At 43.3% G+C, this 20964-nt stretch overlaps 1 protein-coding gene and 2 pseudogenes across 2 annotated transcripts in view; all 3 read left to right on the top strand.

The window, feature by feature from the left end:
* Positions 1-8076: 8076 nt before the first annotated feature.
* LOC125136649 (rho-related GTP-binding protein RhoG-like) lies at positions 8077-8605 on the top strand (annotated as a pseudogene).
* A 5651-nt stretch (positions 8606-14256) lies between these two features.
* On the top strand, positions 14257-18970 carry LOC125136648 (elongation factor 1-alpha 1-like; annotated as a pseudogene).
* A 388-nt stretch (positions 18971-19358) lies between these two features.
* Positions 19359-20964, top strand: part of OXA1L (OXA1L mitochondrial inner membrane protein) — a 29901-nt gene continuing 28295 nt past the window's right edge. Inside the window, exons 1-2 of one of the 2 annotated variants that reach the window (XM_047796013.1) lie at positions 19359-19512; positions 19956-20117. In XM_047796013.1, coding sequence (XP_047651969.1) covers positions 19450-19512; positions 19956-20117 — 225 coding nt within the window. In that variant the 5' untranslated portion in view covers positions 19359-19449. The remainder of the gene's footprint in view (positions 19513-19955; positions 20118-20964) is intronic. The other variant, XM_047796014.1, reaches the window with a different exon arrangement.

The following is a 20964-nucleotide window of genomic DNA, read 5'->3' as shown; positions in this document are numbered from 1 at the left end:
CGTGGCTCAGCGGAAACGAATCTGACTAGCATCCATAAGGACACAGGTTCAATTCTTGGCCTTGCTCAGTGCATTAAAGATCCAGCATTACCGTGAGCTGTGGTGCAGATCACAGATGCAGCTCGAATCCCGTGTTGCCGTGGATGTGGTGTAGGCCAGCAACTACAGCTCTGATTTAGCCCCTAGCCTGGGAGCCTGTTTATGCCTCAGGCGCAGCCATAAAAAGACCAAAAAAAAAGATACAAACCCAAGCAGTCGGAGATGATCCTTGAACTTAGCCACTGTTCTACACAGCCAAATATGTGGTACCTCGGCTATCATCACCCACTGTTAGAAATTCAAACAACTACATCTTACAGACTGACAGTAATGACTACATCAAACAAATCTTTGTACTTAACATTAATTCATGATTTTGCTAATTGCTATTACCTATTTATAGTTATGAACCAAAGAGTCTCATATAAATATATATAGATATAACTTTATAACATTAGATAAATGTCATTTAACTTTTCTGAGTTTGATGCCAGAACATACAACTCTTATTCTTTCCAGTTTATTAGACAAAATATGGAAGAGTCTGCCAAGGAGTTCTAGAAGTTTATAACAAATGAACAAGGCAGTGGAAGTAGTTAGAGCCGATGAGCACTGGGGAAGATCACATGGTGCTCCTCTGCCCTCCAGAGGCCATTTGACTCCAGGCTGGGGGCAGGGGCCTGGGAATCTGAAGCTGCTTAAGGGTCCAGCCTGACCACAGAGCATCTAGGGAGGCCAAGTTGATTCTAAAATGTGCATTCCACTACAGGATGGATCTGAAAACCTATCTACCATCCCCATGCCAACCCAACCAGCCTTTCTATAGCAAATTCATGCTCCAGGGCAGGAGCACTGATGGGAAACATTCTCACTATAAAACTAAGACTGGAGGGGAATTCCTGTCAATGGCTCAATGGTAGTGAACCAGACTAGCATCCATAAGGATGCGGGATCCCTGGCCTCGCTCAGCGGGTTAAGGATCCGGCATTGCTGTGAGCTGTGGTGTAGGTCGCAGACACGGCTAGGATCTGGCATTGCTGTGTCTGTAGCATAGGCCAGCAGCAGCTGCACCAATGTGACCCCTAGCCTGGGAACCCCCATGTGCCACAGGTGCAGCCCGAAAAAGAAAAAGAAAAGAAAACTAAGACTGCAGTTGACCTCTAACTAAGACCCAATTGGAATAGTGATTATTTCTCTATATTTTCTTTTTTTTAATTTTATTTTTTCCATTATAACTGGTTTACAGTGTTCTGTCAATTTTCTACTGTACAGCAAGGTGACCCAGTCAAACATACATGTATACATTCCTTTTTCTTACATTATCACACTCCATCATAAGTGACTAGATATAGTTCCCACTGCTATACAGCAGGATCTCATTGCTTATCCATTCCAAAGGCGATAGTTTGCATCTATCTATTAACCCCAAATTCCCAGTCCATCCCACTCCCTACCCCTGCCCCTTGGCAACCACAAGACTGTTCTCCATGTCCATGATTTTCTTTTCTGTGGAAAGGTTCATTTGTGGCAAATATTAGATTCTAGATATGATATCATATGGTATTTGTCTTTCTAACTTAGTATGAGAGTCTCTAGTTCCATTCATGTTGCTGCAAATGGCATTATTTTGTTCTTTTTATGGTTGAGTAGTATTCCATTGTGTATATATACCACATCTTCTTAAGCCAATCATCTGTCGATGGACATTTAGGTTGTTTCCATGTCTTGGCTATTGTGAATAATGCTGCAATGAACATGCAGGTGCATGTGCCTTTTTCAAGGAAAGTTTTGTCTGGATATATGCCCAAGAGTGGGATTGCTGGGTCATATGGTAGTTCTATGTATAGTTTGCTAAGGTACCTCCAAACTGTTCTCCATATTTCCCTAAATTTTCTTTCCTACCTGCTCCTGCTTCTCTTTACCCTAGTCTCATTAAACAATGCTTAATCCTGCAAATATTAGTTACTTTAAGTCATTAAATAACCCAGTACCCTGGAATATCTTAAGGAGCCAACCTCTTGGTGGACATAAATTTTCTAAAGAGAGTCAGATTCTCACTAAGGAGCCAGATGAGTAAAACACTGGCCTAAGATTCAGAATAGCTGGATGGCTCTTCCTCTTCCCTGCCCTTCCTTTCTCATCCCTTGAAGTGCCAGTATGGCCACCAAAAACGGCAGGCATGGGAAAAGAACAAACAAAGGCAGATGCTGGACAAAGAGGTGGCATCAGGGATGGAACTGAGAAGTTGGGAGGACCAAGAAGGAAGCCAACCAAGGAGGAAGTCTTTGTGGTTGGGAGATTGGTTACATACAGGAAGTCTGAGAAATAAATAAATACATGAAGATAGGAGCCAGGCTTATCAGAGCCTGAGGAGGAATTAACACATATGGAATGGAAGGAGACTAGGAGAAAAAAAAAAAAACAAAAAAACACTGGAGGTACTGCATTGGAATTAGAGATGTTGGTGTGAACTCATACTTGATAAAAATAAATGATTGGTCTCAGCAGGTTCCTTAACCTGTCACTGCTGTGGTCTGGGTTTACTCCCTGGCCCAGGAACTTCTGCATGCCGCAGGCATGGCCAAAAAATAAGTAAATAGATGATGGGTAGATAGACAATCAGTGGATTCATGTGATACATAGTTATTATAAGCCTACTATTTACCCAGATCTTGGTTTCTAAATACATTCTCTGCTAAAAGGAACTGGGGCTCCTTTCAGAAATGACTGGTTCTAGGGCTGGGCAGAAAATGAGCTTGGAATATCTTTTTATAAGAGAAAATAAGGAAGTACTCAAAGGATATGCGTAAAAGGCAGGATTTAGCCTGAGGGGGTTCTCACTAGCCAAACCTGGGACAACCTGAACATCATCATCATCATAGTAACAGATCCTAATCCACTGACCTAACATAGGAATCCCTGGGTCCATAAAGATATGAACAAAAGAATGATTGAATAAGGAAGGAGGGAAATCTTTTCCTTACAATAGAATATTATCCAATAATGTAAAAGCAATTGTGGACTTTAAAAATCATCACTTGAGAGTTCCTGTCGTGGCGCAGTGGTTAATGAATCCGACTAGGAACCATGAGGTTGCGGGTTCGATCCCTGGCCTTGCTCAGTGGGTTAAGGATCTGGCGTTGCTGTGAGCTGTGGTGTAGGTCACAGATCGGCTCGGATCCTGCATTGCTGTGGCTCTGGTGTAGGCCGGTGGCTACAGCTCCGTGATTAGACCCCTAGTCTGGGAACCTCCATATGCCTCGGGAGCAGCCCAAGAAATGGCAAAATAATAATAATAATAATTAATTAATTTAAAAAATAAAAATCACCACTTGGCAGCCACCATATTGGTGGCTGACTGAGGAATGAATCATCAATGGATACTAAGATTGGTAGGCAAGGTTTGATAAGGAACAGGATATTGGAATAGTCTGGGACTGTCTCTCTACAAAACACTATTAAATTACAAGTAGAAAAATGATGACTTCACAGTGGAGAAACTTGGCAGTGTCAACTTAGCCGGGCAATCATGGTAAACCCCATCAGCAATTGGACTGGTTAACATTGGATGTCTCCTGATGTGATGTGCTGAGAAGAGCACAGCATCAGTTTGGGGGGGTGCTTCTGCCAAATGCATAGCCTGAGCCTGGACATGAGGAAGCATTGGACAAACCCCAATCAAAAGTACTAATAGGAGTTCCCGTCATGTTAACAAATCCAACTAGTATCCATGAAGATGTGGGGTCAACCCCTGATCTTATTCAGTGGGTCAAGGATGTGGCGTTGCTGTGAGCTGTGGTGTAGGTTGCAGCTGTGGCTTGGATCCCGAGTTGCTGTGGCTGTGGCATAGGCCAGCAGCTTCAGGTCCAGTTGGACCCCTAGTCTGAGAACCTCCATGTGCCACAGGTTCTGCCCTAAATAGGTCAAAAAAAAAAAAAAGAGTACTAACAGAATGAAATGCATATACCCTTTAAAACTATCAAGGTCATGAAAAGAAAACATTAGGGAACTATTCTAGCTTGCTGGAGATTAAAGAGATATGACATTTAAATGCAACATGATACTGGGTTGGATTCTAGACTAGAAAGAGGGAGAGAATGGGATAGTTTTCAAAATTTTAACTGGGTCTATGGATCGAATAGTAGTGTATCAATGTTGATTTTCTGATCCTGAGTGGTTATATTATGATTATATAGGAAAGTGCTGTTGTTTGGAGGAAATGCACTGTGTTATTTAAGGGATGTGTCATTATGTTTGCAATTTGTTCTCCGGCTTGTTCTCAGAAAAAAAATCATCATATACATTAGAGGGAGAGTGAAATATGGTAAAATGTTAAAATTTAGGAATCTAGTAAAGAGAACATGAAAGTTTTGTGTACTGTTCTTACAACTTTTCTCTCAGTTTGAAATTATTTCAAGATAAAATTTTTTAAATGAGATACCATAGTGACTAAAATTTAAAAAAAAACAATAATGCTTAGTGCTGCCAAGAATATGGAAGAGTGGGAAATCTCATATGTTGTTGGTAGAGGTATAAACTGGTAAAACCACTCTGGAAAACTGTAAGGCAGTATCTACTAAAGCTATCAGAAGTGTACCCTGTGACCCAGTCATTCTACTCCTAGGTATACACTCCAAAAGAAATGCCCACATATGTGCACTGCACATATAAGAAGATTCATCCAACACTATTTGAAATAGTCAAAAACTAGAAAGAATCTCTTAGATCTCAATTACTGCAAAACAAATTACCCCCAAATTTAGCAGCTAATGACAGACATTTGCCTCTCACAGAAATCCAGTGTGGCTTAGCTCACAGTCTGTTGCGATACTGCAGTCATCTCAAGCCTTGACTGGGACTGGAGAATCTGCTTCCAAGCTCACTTGTCTCTCACCTCTTGGACCTCTCCAGAGGGCTGCCTCATGACATGGCACTGCTTTTCCCCAGATATGCAATCTGAGAGAGGGGACTCACAATGGAAGCCATAGTCTTTTTGTAACTTAATCTCAGAAGTGAAATTCCATGACTTTTGCCGTATTCTATTCATTAGAAGCTAGTCACTGGGTCCAGTTCACACTCAGGGAGAGAGGATTACATGAGGTGATGAATAACAGGAAGCAATGATCACTCAGGGAGGACCTGTTGTGGCTTAGTGGAAACAAACCCAGCTAGTATCTATGAGGATTCAGGTTAAGGATCCAGCATGGCAGTGAGCTGTGGTGTAGGTTGCAGATGCAGCTTGGATTGTGCATGGTTGTGGCTGTGGTGTGGACCAGTAGATGTAGCTCTAATTTGACCCCTAGCCTGGGAACTTCTTCTATATGCTTCAGGTGTGACCCTAAAAAGAAAAAAAAATCAACTCAAATGTCTAACAGTGGTAGACCAGGTAAAATAAATTATGGCTTATTTAAATACAGTGCAATGTTAATAAGAAAATAAATGATTTACAGATACATGCAATAGGAAATGACTCTCACAGACAAAAAAGTGGGGAAAAAAACACAAAAAAATCATATGGTATGATCTTGTTTACATTACATTCAAAGAGAGGAAAAACTGTGATAATAGGAGTCATAGAAAGGCTGCCTTCGCCGAGGAATGATGCAGTAATGACTAGGAAGGGCGCTTCCAGAATGTTGGTAATGTTTTAGTTCCTGACCTGGATTGTGATTACATGGGAGGTTCATTTCATAAAATGTATGAGGCTGTATGCTTTTGGTGTCTGCACTCTTCTGTGTGCTTACTACAATTAAAGATTTTACCTTTAAAGAGGTTCTCCTGTGGCACAGCAGATTAGGGATCCAACATTGTCACTGCAACAGCTCAGGTCGCTGCTGTGGCTTAGGTTTGATCCCTGGCCCAGGAACTTTCATGTCATGGGCGTAGCCAAAAAAAAAAAAAAGATTTTACCTTTAAAAAACTAACTCCCAAAAGTCAGAATTGGGTTTATTTGGTAACTTTTTATTTTGATATAATTTTAAGTTTACAGGAAAGTTGCAAGAATCATAGAAAACACTTCAATATACTCTTTCCCAGATTCACCAAGTGTTTACATTTTGCCCCATTTGCTTTATTATTCTTTCTGTGTATGTGTATTTGCTTTTTTGAACCATTTGAAATTATGTTGCAAACATCATAGCTATTTGCCCCTAAATATTTCAATGTGCATTTCCTATGAACAAGGACACTGTCTTATATAATTATAATAAAATTATCAAAATCAGAAAATTTAACATCAGTATGATACCATTCTGTAATCTACAGTCCATAGTAAAAGTACATCAATTGTTCAACAATGTCCTTCCTTTTTAAATACAGTCTCCAATTCCAGGATTGCATGTTACATTTAGCTGTCATGTCTCCTTAGTCTCCTTTAATCTGGAACAGTTAATCAGTTTTTCATGACCTGAACTTTTTTGAAGACTACATCCCAGTTATTTGTAGGCAGTCCCTCAACTGAGATTATTTTGATGTCTCTGCATGATTAGACTGAGTTTATGCATTTGGATCAGGAATGCCAACATATCAGTGCATCACATCAGAGGGAGAAGATGCTACTTGGTCTCATTGGCAATATTAACTTTGGTTATTTGATTAAGGCAGTGTCTACCAGGGTCTATCTTTCCCTTTGTAATCACTAGATAAATCTTGGAGGAGATAGTTTGAGACCGTGTGTCATGTTCCTTAGCAAACTCCTCCACAAATGTTGGCTTCTATTGATGATTTTTGCCTAAAACAATTATTAACGTGGTGGTTGCCAAATGGTGATTTTCTAATTCCATCATTCCTTCTTTCCTCCTTTATTACATTCATTAGTTGGCATTCTGCTGGAAGGAGATTTTCCCTTCTTTATCTTTTACATATTTATTCATTCTTTTGTGTACATGGGTATGGATTCGCAGATTCTTAAGTTAGTGTATTATTATATTTCTATTATTATGAATTTTGAGGTTCTAATTGATCCCAATTTTGCTAATAGGAATTGGAGGATAAATTCTTGACCTGACTTAGTTATTATTAGCCAAGTGACCTTATACTCTGAAATTCCCTCACATGGAAATAAAAAATAGACTGTGAATTTGAACTGTACAACTCAGCTGCAACAAATGTGTAGGGAAAAGGCAGTACAACATAAGAGAAGAAAAAAGGGAAAATTAGAGAAGGGCTCTGAACCTTAAGAAGAGAAATCTCTCTAGTTTGAATCTTTAAGTTTCAGCAATGAGTGGTTAACACAAAGTAAATGACAGCAGCAAGGATGAGTTTTAAAGCTCTAGTAAAATCTGCCATGATTGAAATCAGGGATAAATTATAGTTAAAGTTCATAGAGAAACAACTTCAGCCTTCTTTTCTTTGTTGTAGAGGCTCCTTTTTCCATCAACTCACAATGCTCAGTTTTCTTTCCGTTTGGCCTAAGTCTCCACGATAAGTATCAACTAACAAAAGTAAAAACTAGAAGTTCACCTATAACTTAGCATAATACAGAACTATCTCGTTTATAAGAACAGATTTTTTTCTTATTCTTATGCAGTCTCAGTAAGATGAGGACGTTTTTCAAGTACTCACTTTGAAGAGACAATTCCTCTCAGACAGCAAGCTCTATTTTCGCATCTTGAATTACAAACATAAAATTTCCAATAAGCATTCTACTTTTCAAAATCTAGATTATGTTAAATAACTCCTACATTTAAGAGAGAAAAGCCTGTCAAACTGGAGCTTTTTTCTTACATAGAACACTGTGAGGTGACAGCAAACACCTTCAGAACTCTAAAAACTTGACAAATAAAGTCAACACATACCCTCAGGAAATACAAAGTAAAGGTCAGAAGACAGAACTTGACCATGGCCTCAATAATGGAATTAATGTAGTGGAGAAATTAGTAACTGAAAGGTTGAAATTTTGGAAAAGAAAGGGGATTGGGGCCACTGCCCTCAGCTCCCCCCAACCCCCACCTCTGGCACCCCCTGAGCAGAGGCTGGAAGGGAACCAGGCCAGAAGAGGAAGGAGGCATAGCCACCACTGCAACAGCCACACACATGATGCAAAGCCACAGGTGTGTGGCGGTGGGCGATGGTGCTGTAGGCAAGATGATGTGCCTGCTCATCTGCTACACAAACAGCGCCTTCCCCCAAGGAGCACCTCCCCACAGTGGTCAACAATACAGTACACAGAGTGCAGTGGAGGGGCATCCTGTGAACTGGGACCTGTGGGACATAGAGGGCCAGGAGGAGTATGACAACCTCTGCACACTCCTCAGACCAGCGTCTTTGTCATGTTTCTCCATTGCCAGTCTGCCCTCCTATGAGAATGTGTGGCACAAGTGGCATCCAGAAGTGGGCACCAAAAAGGGCCTGAGAGCCAAGCCTGACACCCTACGGTGTCTCTAGAAGCAGGGTCAGGCGTCCATCACACTGCAACAAGGCCACGCTGGCCATGCAGATTTCTTCTGTACACTACTCCAGTGCTCAGCTCTGCAGCAGAAGGGTGTCAAGCAAGGGTTTGCAAAGGCTGTCCAGGCGGTACTAAAGCCTACCCATCAAGGGTGGGCAGTCCTGCGTCCTCGGGTGACCCTGGCCCTCAGCTTGGAGTTGCCCTGCCCCCCTACCAGTTATGCCTTGGTGCCTTGTCTTCCCCCAGCTGTGCCTTAAGGACTAATTCTGGCACCCCTTGCTAGGGGGCTCCCCAAATACCTTTTTCTCCTTAAGGACACCCACTGGGAAAGGGGCCTTGGGCCCCGCCCCTCTGGGAACACCAGGTATTCTTGAGAGTTCACGCAGGCCAAGGTCAGCCCCCTCCCCAAGAAGCCAACCCAGTGCCCCCTCCCTACTTTCCCCTACTGACCAGTTGGTCCAGCTTTCCACACAGATGTTACTGCCTGTTGTGCCTTCTCTCGGACTGGAGCTCTTCCAATTGCTCCTGCCTTAAGATGCTCTCTCCCATCCCCAAAGAAGTAGCCAAAGAACCCTAGGAAGATAAATGTACCCTAACCTACTCCATGTGCCCAGGCCCTATGCATGCACTTACTGACTCAAGCCCCCACCCCATCCCCACAGGGCTCCTGGGGGCCTTTCCTACTCCCACCATCATCAATAAAACCCCCTGTATCCAGTGGAGGAAAAAAAAAAAAAAGGGAATTGAAATGGCAAGCTCTGTTCAGAGAAGACACTACATAGGGACCATTATCTCTTAAAAGATTGGTTACTTTAACCAGCCTTGGACACAGTCAAATACCTAGACCTTCCAAGTGAAGGATATTTTAACATCATTGGACAGCATCTTACAAAGCCTATTTGAGCAGCAATCAGCTTTTAGTGACACCCAGAATTCTTGCATGCCCTCTTCAAATTGCAACAGATATTGGAAATTAAGTTCCAATATTTAGTCATCCAAACTATTTGAAGAGGTTAGAGCAAAAAGATGAGAAGAAAGTCATATGTTGTGCTATGAAAATGAGAAAAGAGTGTTAAGGCGGAGTGGAGATCAACAGTGTCAAATTCCTCAACTATAATGGAAAAAATAAAAATCATAAAATTTTAAAAAACAGTGCCAAATACCACAGAAAAGCTAAGAGAATGAAGGCTAAGAAAAACCCACCATGTTTTGAGATAGGAAGCCAGGATGGCCTTTCAGTGACCAGTCCGAATGACAAGGACAGAGCCTGAAGGAACAGCACGGGTCAAGAGAGCAGAACTAGGAGTGACTGTGCATTGAGAAAATGAAGTTTCATTCCTAAACTTGCAATAAAAGGATGAGAAAAATAGGCTAAGAATTGCATCAAGGTCAAAGGAAGGTTGTGTATATGTGTACGTGTGTTTTCCAGCACAGGGAAAAAAGATTATGTCTGTAGGCAAAGGAGAGAAGAGGAAATTAAAGGTGCTTAAGCTAGACAAAAAAGCAGTTAATTAAGGGAGAAAATCTTTGATTCTAGATGTTGTAGCACCCCCAAGGGAGAAAACAAAGAGGACTGAGAACACAAGGATAGTTCAAACTTAAAAAGTGGAAATTCAGTTCTTCTGAGTTGGGGAGAAAGAGAGAATTATTTTGGAGTGAATTAAAAGGCTCATTTCACGTAGCTTTTTTTTTTTCCCCTGTGTTTGATTTTTTTTTATGTGGTAAAATATCCATAATATAAAATTGCCACTTTAACTGTTTTTACTTGTACGTTCAGTGCCATTAAGTACATCTACACTGTTGTGCAGCCATCACCACTCTCCATCTCCAGAACTTTTCATCACCCCATACTTGAACTCTGTACTCATTAAACAGTAATTTCCCATCTTCCCCTCCCTCTGGGCCCTAATAACTATTACTCTGCTTTCCATCTCTATGATTTTGGCTATTCTAGGTACCCCATATAAGTAGAATCAGACGCTATTTGTCCCTTTTGCTTTAAGTTCTTTTTGGTGTGCCATTTCTGTCTTAAGGTACATTCTAAAGCTCATGGTTGTAAATGAGGCTTCTGGTATTTCCCACCCACTGTTGGTTATTTTTTTTCTTTGCCATGCTTGTCTCTCTCTAACAATCCTTTTGTGGGGTGAAAAAGCAGCCAGAGATTAGCAAAGTGAGGGTTTGATGTCTCTAATTAGGACAGAAATGGAACCCCCCCACCGGTTCCTGCTCTGTATGAGGACAGGAGGGCTGTGCTAACCTGTACTCCTTGGGATGAATGGATTCCCCTTTTAAGTTTCCAGTAACCACTGCCTTCTAAGTAAATCCCTTCCGGCCCAAAGAAAAACAAGTTGAAAAGAATGATAAGTTTAGATGCTAAATTAGTATTCTTAATTTCTTTTTTTTTATTGTAGTTTTTCTATCATTTTACATGGTCTTGGAAATCTTTTTGTGGCAGAAGTGTCACATGACCTTTTCTTAATTTTGTCTGGAAAGTGGGAGGTAAGAACCCCTGTTAAAAGAGAAGTGAGTAAGAGTTCCTGTTACGGCGCAACGGAAAAGAATCTGACTAGGAACCATGAGGGTGAGGTTTCGATCCCTGGCCTCACTCAGTGGGTTAAGGATCCCGAATTGCTGTGGCTCTGGCGTGGGCTGGCGGCTACAGCTCAGATTAGACCCCTAGCCGGAATCTCCATATGCCGTGGGTGTGGCCCTACAAAGACACACACACACACACACACACACACACACACACACACACACACACACACACACACAGAAGTGGGTACAGCTACTTGAGGGGCAGCCAGAGGGAACCAAAGGAGAGAAAAGGCTTAGAACAAGTGTGAGCAGTAAACTCCACACATAACAGACACCCAACACAAAGTAGCCACACAGTGGATGTTTGAATGAACTGATAAGACATTGAAAAAATAATTGTCAAGTAATAGGGAGAGTCTCATCTGTTCATTAGATAATAAGAATTTTTCATCATTTTTGTAATCTTCTGCAGTATCACTATCGTGTTGGCAGTAGATTGGCAGGACCAAAAGATTAAAAAGGAAAAATAAGTCACGGGCTTTGATGTGACCTGGTGGCTTTCCCCAAAGGTCTTGGAGAAACAGTAAGAGCCCTGGGATACTTAGGCTTTCATGTGTAGCAATAACCCCAATATTGGGACAGGCTTGGAAACACCAGTTGAGTAAGAAGTTAGCTATACCCCCCAAAAACCTTGGTATGAGCTCCATTTTAGAGGTGCTTTAATCATAAAATTATCATTATACTTTCAAGTTTGTGATTTTTTTTTTCTAATTTCGCTACTTTTTTCTTCGTGAGTGCATGTGAAACCATTGTCCTCCATCTGCCCTTGGCTCTCCGCTCCACCCACGGGGAGAATTCAAGGAGGCTTACAGTTTCCATCCTCACGTCAGTACCAACAATGACAAACATTTTTCAGTTTCCCATCTCTCCCACAAACTCTAGTGTCATTTTCCCATTCATGGACAAGATAGTCCTACCTAAATATCCTACTGTCTTTGCAAATTCAGATAGCCAAAGCTAAACCTGACACCTTCCCTGAAGTCCAGCTTCACTTTTTTTTTTTTTTTGTCTTTTTGCCATTTCTTGGGCCGCTCCCGCAGCATATGGAGGTTCCCAGGCTAGGGGTCTAATCACGGAGCTGTAGCCGCCAGCCTATGCCAGAGCCACAGCAACGCAGGATCTGAGCTGCGTCTGCGACCTACACCACAGCTCACGGCAATGCCGGATCGTTAACCCACTGAGCAAGGGCAGGGACCAAACCCGCAACCTCATGGTTCCTAGTCGGATTCATTAACCACTGCACCACGACGGGAACTCCCCAGCTTCACTTCTGTAACAGTCAGGTTCCAGTCAAGAGGCAGAAACCACATCAGTTATTTCCACAGAGAGAACTGGATATAGAGTTGTTAAGTTAGGTCTAAAATTGTTAATTCTCTAACCAAGAGGGCAAAAAGAGAACTCTTAAAATACGGCAGAAGTAGCAACCACAGAAAGCAGCTACTACCCGCACGGGGAGGAAACAACTGGGAAAGAGCTGGTGTTAGTAGAACTTTGAAGCTTAGCAAAGGGAATCCTAGAACTGAATTCAGAGATCCGAGGAGGGAGCACCAGACAGCTGGTGCTGGTGTCTCTGAGCAGGTGCTTTAAGACGAGTTCTGGAATTCCCATCATGGCTCAGCGGAAACAAATATGACTAGTATTCATGAAGACACAGGTTCAATTCCTGGCCTCACTGAGTGGGTTAAGGATCCGGCATTGCTGTGAGCTGTGGTGTAGGTCACAGATGAGGCTTGGATCTGGCATTGCTATGGCATAGGCCAGCGGCTACAACTCCAAATGGACCCCTAGCCTGGGAACCTCCATATGCCTTGGGTGCAGCCCTAAAAAGACAAAAAAAAAAAAAAATTCTTCTGCAAGTGTTGGGGAAAATTGAAAATCAGATTCAGCAAATGCTAAGAGAATAATTACTGAGGTAACAATACATGTCTGGGATGCTGCTCCTATGAAATGCAATGAGAAAAGAAGCCCAGAGGGAATAAGCAAATCCCTTTCCCCTCTCTAAGCTTCCAGTCTCCCTCTAGCGCCCTCTACTGCCAGATTTGAACAAGCAGCCAGGGTGGAGCAGAAATGCAGTTTGTAGATTATTGCTGCGCCTCACCCCCACCCAGCATCACAAAGAGGTCAGATTGGGGAGCTAAAACAATTAACTAATAACTGACACAACTTCTGAGATATGTTAGCTAGGGTCCAGCCAGAAAAGAGATGTCAGAGGAATTTTACCATAGGGAATTGGTACATGGGTAACAGAAGGGCAATGAAGTCAAAGAAAAAACAGGGAAGCCACCCAGAAATTCTTTTTTTTAAGAAACTCCCTAGATTCTCTCGTTTATTTCTACACTCTTCAGCCAGTGACCATTGCCAGTTCTTCAGAAGCCAGACGCAGGGAAATGTAGTTCCATGTGATAGAAGACAGGGAGGGTAAGAACAGAGAAGGATCTGAGAGCAACCAAGAAAATGACTAGTGCACTAATTTATCCAGGTATGTCAGTGACACTATTTTCCTGACTTTCCTGCTCAGAATCCTCAGTATCTTTAGTCTTTTTCGACCTCAAGTCCCACAGCCACTGATCTCCATTTTTCTCTTAAAATATCTCCAATATCTGTCCCTTTCTATCACATTGGCCTGGTGTAATTCAGGCCCACTTCATTGCAGATAGGGGTAATTGTGATATTCTCCTCCTAACTGGTCTCAGACTGCCAGTTTTTTTCTGTTACTGTCTATTCAGGGGTCAGCAAACTGTAGCCAATGGTCTGTATCTAGCCCACCACCTATTCTGTACATAAAGTTTTATTGCGACACTGCCACACCCATTTGTTTACATACTGTTTGTCACTGAAACCACTGTGGAGAACACTATGGAAGTTTCTTAAAATCCTAAGGATAGAGCTACCATATGATCCATCAATCCCACTCCTGGGCATATATCTGGAAAAGAAAACTCTTAATTCAAAAAGGTACATGCATCCCAATGTTTATAGCAGCACAATTTACAATAGCCAAGACATGGAAGCAAACTAAATGTCCATTGATAGATGAATGGATAACAGAAGATGTGGTACAAATACACAATGGAATATTATTCAACCATCAAAAAGAATGAAATTATACCATTTGCAGCAATATGGATGGACCTAGAGATTATTATACTAAACGAAGTCAGAGAAAGACAAATATCATAACATCACTTATACAAGTGAACTTACTTACAAAACAGAGACTCACAGTCATAAAATATAAACTTACTGGTGTGAAACAACTAATTGTCGGTGCTAACAAGATGGATTCCATTAAGCCACCCTACAGCCAGAAGAGATACAAGGAAATCATTAAAGAGGTCAGCACCTACAGTAAGAAAATTTGCTATAAACTGACCCAGTAGCATCTGTACCAATTTTTGGTTAGAATGGTGACAACATGCCGGAGACACATGCTAACATGCCTTGCTTCAAAGGATAGAAAGTCACCTGTAAAGATGGGAATGCTAGTGGAACCTTGCTGCTTGAAGCTCTGGATTGCATCCTGCTACCAGTTTGTCCAACTGACAAGTCCTTGTGTCTGCCCCTCCAGGATGTCTACAAAATTGGTGGTATTGGTACTGTCTCTGTGGATCAAGTGGAAACTGGTGTTCTCAAACCTGGCATGATTGGAGTTCCAATTGTGGCTCAGTGGTAATGAACCCTACTAGCATCCATGAGAACACAGCTTTGATCCCTGCCTTGCTTAGTGGATTAAGGATCCAGTGTTGCAGTGAGCTGTGGTGTAGGTCACAGACACAGCTCAGATCCCATGTTGTTGTGGCCAACAGCTGCAGCTCCAATTTGACCCCTAGCCTGGGAACTTCCATATGCCACAGGTGCAGCCCTAAAAAGACAAAAATAAATAACTAGTATCCATGAAGATGCAGGTTCAATCCCTGGCCTTGCTCAATGGTTTAAGGATCCAGTGTTGCTACAAGCTACAGTATAGGTCGCAGACACATCTCAGATATGGTATTGCTGCAGCTGTGGTATAAGCTGGCAGCTACAGCTCTGATTTGACCCTTGCCTGGGAGCTTCCATATGCTGCAGGTGTGGCCTTAAAAAGAAAAAAACAAAAACCTGGCTTGGTGATCACCTTTGTTCCAGTGAATGTTACAAATGAGGTAAAGTTGGAAATGCACCATGAAGCTTTGAGTGAAGCCTTTCCTGGGGACAGTGTGGCTTTCAGTATCATGAATGTGTCTGTCAAAGATGTTCATTGTGGCAATGAGGCTGGTGACAGCAGAAATGACACACAAGGGAGTTCCCATCGTGGCTAAGAGGAAACAAATCTGACTAGTAACCATGAGGACATAGGTTCTATCCCTGGCCTTGATCAGTGAGTTAAGGATCTGGCGTTGCTGTGAGCTGTGGTGGAGGTCACAGACGAGGCTCTGGTGTTGCTGTGGCATAGGCCTGTGGCTACAGCTCCAATTCAACCTCTAGCCTGGGAACTTCCATATACCGTGGGTGTGGCCCTCAAAAAACCAAAAAAAAAAAAAAAAGTCTTCACCAATGGAAGCAGCTGGCTTCAAAACTCAGGTGATCATCTTGAACTATCCAGACCAAATCAGTGTTGGATACACACATGTGCTGAATTCTCACACAGCTCACATTGCTTGCAAGTCTGCTGAGCTAAAGTAGGAGATTGATGGTCATTCTGGGAGCAATCTGGAAGATGGCCCCAAATTCTTGAAATCTGGTGATGCTGGTTGCCATCATTGATATGGCTCCCGGTATGATTCCATGTGTGTTGAGAGCTTCTCTGACTATCCCCCTCTGGGCCATTTTGCTGTTCATGACATGAGACAGGCAGTTGCTGTGGGTGTCATCAAAGCAGGGGACAAGAAGGCAGCTGGAGCTAGCAAGGACACCAAGTGTGCCCAGAAAGCCAAGAGAATGTTATCCCCAATACTTTCCACCCATTTTAATCAGCGGTGGAAGAATGGTCCCAGAGCTATTTGTCTCAATTGGCCGCTTAAGTTTAATAGTAAAAGACTAATGGAGTTCCCAACATGGCTCAGTGGTTAATGAATCTGACTAGGAACCATGAGGTAGCGGGTTCTGTCCCTGGCCTTGCTCAGTGGGTTAAGGATCCAGTGTTGCCGTGAGTTGTGGTGTAGGTTGCAGACACGGCTCAGGTCTGGCATTGCTGTGGCTGTGGTGTAGGCTGGTGGCTACAGCTCCGATTGGACCCCTAGCCTGGGAACCTCCATTTGCTGTGGGTACAGCCCTAGAAAAGACAGAAGACAAAACAAAAACCAAAAAAAAAGTAGTTAATGATAACAATGTATCTTAAAACCTTCAGAAGAAAGGAGTATATTTTGTAGACTACTTGTTTTATATGGGGCGGTTTTAAGTCATTAGTTTTTAAATTAGTACTTTTTAATGAACAACTTGACCAAACATTTGTCACAGATTTTTTTTTCTTTTTGTTTGCTTTTTAGGGCCACACCCACATCACATGGAAGTTCCCAGGCTAGGAGCTGAATCAGAGCTAAGGCTGCCAGCCTACACCACAGCCACAGCAACACAGGATCCAAAGTGCACCTGTGACACCACAGCTCATAGCAATTCGGAATCCCTGACCCACTGAGCAAGGCCAGGGTTCGAACTGGCATCATCATGGATACTAGTCAGATTCGTTTCCACTGCGCCAAGACAGGAACTCCTATGTCACAGAATTCTGAACTCCATTAAAAACAAGCTTAACGAGGGGAGAGAAAAGTGCAAAAGACAGGCGACTTGTTCTCTGCCTCTAGAAATGTACAATCTAAAGGGGAAAAGAGGACCAATTCCCATGAAGAGGCAATAAAAACACACAAATAAGTCAGAAATTAGTGTAAACTAATATAAGCAGAACTCAGTTAGCTCTACTGATAAGGAAATGCTGGCTTCCCAAGTACAAATACCTACTCAAATAACACTAGAATACATTTCAAGTTATCTATTGCCACACAACAAAGTACTCCAAAACTTAGTAGCTTGGAACCAGGTCATTTTGTGTGCTTCTATTTTTCATGTTGGGCAAAGCCAGACAGAGAAAACAGCCTTTTCTTCTCCATATGGAGTCACCCAAAGTAGCTCCAGTAGGCTGAAGAATCAATTCCAAAACAGCCTTCTTCACATGACTGAAGAGTTGGGAACTGCTGGCTGGGAGCTGAGCTGGAGCTGTTAGTCAAGGGCCCAGTGTTCCTCCATATGGTCAAATTGGGCTTTTCACAGCATGGAAGTCTTCAAGTCAAAATTACAGTAGTGGCTTCCCCCAAATGCCCAAGCAGAAGCTATTGTCTTCTTAAGGCATAGTCCTAAAACACATTCTAAGGACTAAAGCAAGTCATAGGCCAACCCAGATTCAAGAGGAAGAAACTATCAGGGGTGCAAAATTTGGAGGCATGATTTACTTGGGGCACCAAAGTAAGTTTTTTACTTTTTTGTAAGTTGTTTTTAGGGTTGTTTTTGTGGGGTTTTGGGGGGGCATTGGTTTGGTTTTTTGTTGTTTTGTTTTGTTTTATTTGGCCAAAAGTACTGTAGCTGTCACCACCTCTAACTGTAGTAATTATTTTTTATTTATTTTTTTTGCTTGCCACACCTGCAGCATATGAAGTTCCCAGGCTAGAGGTCAAATCGGAACTACAGCTGCCAGCCACAGACACACCAGATCTGAGCCGTGTCTGCAACCTACACTATAGCTCACAGAAACACGATCCTTAGCCCACTGAGCAAGGCCAGGGATCAAACCCACATCTGCATGGATACTAGTCGGGTTCATTACCACAGAGCCACATTGGGAACTCCCTGATTTTTCAAAGTTAACTTTAAGAATATCGTTTATGGAGTTCCCGTCGTGGCGCAGTGGTTAACGAATCCAACTAGGAACCATGAGGTTGCAGGTTCGATCCCTGGCCTTGCTCAGTGGGTTAATGATCCGGCGTTGCCGTGAGGTGTGGTGTAGGTCGCAGACGCGGCTCAGATTCCGCGTTGCTGTGGCTCTGGCCTAGGCCGGGGGCTACAGCTCCAATTCGACCCCTAGCCTGGGAACCTCCATATGCCGCGGGAGCGGCCCAATGAAATAGCAAAAAGACAAAAAAAAAAAAAAGACTATCGTTTATGATAGTATCCAACATACTTGACTGATAGGTAATACCCCCAAATTACTACTAAATCTGTATCATATTCCTTTGCCTTTTTTTTTTTTAAACCATTCCTGTCAGGTACATTTATAATCAGCCTAAACTAGCAATGATTGAAAGCATTTTGGGCTATCATATCTTTCCTAAAGCTACACTTTGTTATTCCAAAAGCACTCTGTTGTTTGAGAGGCTTTATAGGGTTTCTCACATAGTCAACTCCTATCTTTCTAAGCAGTACTTTTTTCCCCCCTTTAGAGGAAAGGGACTTTACCTCATATATCTCCAGAAATGATTTCAGTTTCAAGAACCCAAGCAACAGAGACTTAAGAGTCTAGACAACAAAGACCTTTATTTATGGTACACAACAAAATCTAGAGTTAGGTGGTTCCAAGCTTGCTGCAGCAGCCCAGTGACTCATCAAGTACTCAGCGTTCTTCTATCTTTCCATACAACCACCTTCAGCAGGTTACCTTTGCATCTTTAAAGACTTGCCCCTCTGGAGTTCCCTTTGTGGTTTAGTGAGTTAAGAACCTGACATAGTGTCCATAAGGATGCAAGTTTGATCAATGACCTCACTCAACGGGTTGAGGATCCTGTGTTGCCACAAGCCGTACCATAGGTCTGCAGCTGCAGGTCTGATTCATCCCCTAGCCCACGAATTTCGTATACCACAGGTGCAGCCGTAAGTACAAGAAAAAAAGATTTAAAGATTTATGCCCTCAGTGTCACAAGATTCTCCTCAACCAGACCCTACAGGGGGAAAGGAAAAGGGAAGTATGGCGTCTCCTTTTAAGCTTTGTCTGGGAGATATATATTTCCCTCAATTTCTGTCAAACTCCAGACCACTCTCAAATTTCACTTTATCTGCGATTGCAATATTATCTAGCAACAAGAATTGAACATCACTGGGCAGGAAAAACCCACTCCAAGTACAGCCAAGACCTGACGTGGCGAGGATGCTTTTTAACTTAACAAAGCACAGAAGAATCACAAGTTTAGAGGACGAAGGAAAAGTCCCCAGGCTCACGCAGCCATTAACGAAAGCCTGTTAGAAGGCTCTGAACTTCAATCTCGGGAGAACACTCTCTGCGAGATCTTGTTAAAGCAGCTCTGTCTTCTTACCCTCTTCAAATATGGCCGCCAAGCTCCAGTTTCCTTTACCTCCTGAGCCTGCCGGCTGTGTGGCTTAACGCCCACTTCCAAAAGGGCCTCCTCTCGCGAGACTGCGGTTCTGAGTGCGCAGGCGCAAACGCAAGCCCTTTCTCCGGCGAGATGGCGATGGGGTCGGTGTGCGGACGCAGGGAGCTTCTGCGCTTGCTACGGCCTCAGCGTCAAGTAAGGACACCCCGAGACTGAGCTCTGATGCCACCCTATCCCTGTGACTCGAGCCAGGGGTGACTCGTGCTGTGTGCATGAATGAGTGGGCCCACACTTCACTGGGACTTGCGTCTCCTGACCTCAGGTCACAGGAGGACGCGGTAGGGTTACGTCCCCAACCCTACGGGCTCGGCAGCCGGGTCTCCTGGTCTGTTCCCAGAAACAGGCGTCATCCCTTCCAAGGAAACCTCAGCCTGAAACTCTGGGCCACTGGGTGGCTCTGAGGTAGCTGAAATGCAGGACTCGCTGATTATATGCCTTCACACTCGCAGTCTGAGCGCAAGGAGTAGCAATGTCCTCACCTGTGGTAGCGGACTGCCTTTTTCTTGGAAGGGTTGGGGCGGAGCGTAACTATTGACTTATCTCGGTAAAAGGACTCCATCCTTCTTTTACCCACTCAGTTCCACAGCGTCGCAGGGCTCCGCCAATGGCCACGGAAGCCGCTGACACCCGGGCTCCGGTTCCCAGCCGGCCGGCGCTGCGGACACCCACATTATGTCCTCCTCGCGGCCCCAGGCCCCCGGGGCCTCAGTACCTCTGCCATATTTTATGCAGAAGCCCAGGTAAGTGACGTTTCGACCCAGCAGCGTTAGGAGTGGTGCTGGTTTCTTGATTTGTTTTTAATCCTGTTTTGACTGGGGGAATCGTGGAGCACTCCATCTAGCTTGGGATAGGTTTTCAAATCACTAGGGAAATGATTGAGAGCCCTGAAGGAGAGACTTCATTATGTACCAGGTATTTCCACAATGATGGCAAGCCATTGATAGTGGTATGAGATGTGATTCTGTGTGTGTATTAAAAATTATAACTTGAGTTCCCGTCGTGGCGCAGTGGTTAACGAATCCAACTAGGAACCATGAGGCTGCCGGTTCGATCCCTGGCCTTGCTCTGTGGGTTAAGGATCGGGCGTTGCCGTGAACTGTGGTGTAGGTCGTAGACGCGGCTCCGATCCCGCGTTGCTGTGGCTGTGGCATAGGCCGGTGGCTGCAGCTCCGATTAGACCCCTAGCCTGGGAACCTCCACATGCTGTGGGAAGCGGCCCTAGAAAAGACAAAAAAAAAATGTCACTTGCTATGTCAGTAAACAAAGGATGTTACTGCCATCAAGCCATCTGAGGTCACCCCCAAGTGTGCACCCTGAAGGGATTCAAGATATAAAGAAACCCAATACTGGCCCTGGATAGTTAAGGTACATATCAAAGGAATGACTGCCATAAGCCCGGACTTTTGCTTGGTTTTTTCATGTGTGTGTTTTTTGTTTTATTTTGTTTTGGTGCCCCTGGCCAGGGAAGGAACCCATACCACAGCAGCGACCTGAGGCACTGCAGTGACAACACCAGGTCCTTAACCTGCTCTGCCACAAGGAAACTCTTGCATCTTTCCAAACACAGAAACAAACATTAACTTGAGA

Source organism: Phacochoerus africanus, chromosome 9 (genome assembly GCF_016906955.1).
Source record: "Phacochoerus africanus isolate WHEZ1 chromosome 9, ROS_Pafr_v1, whole genome shotgun sequence".
Taxonomy (NCBI): Eukaryota; Metazoa; Chordata; class Mammalia; order Artiodactyla; family Suidae; genus Phacochoerus; species Phacochoerus africanus.
The sequence above is the reverse complement of the archived record's forward strand: the minus strand, read 5'-3'. Positions and strand labels throughout refer to the sequence as shown.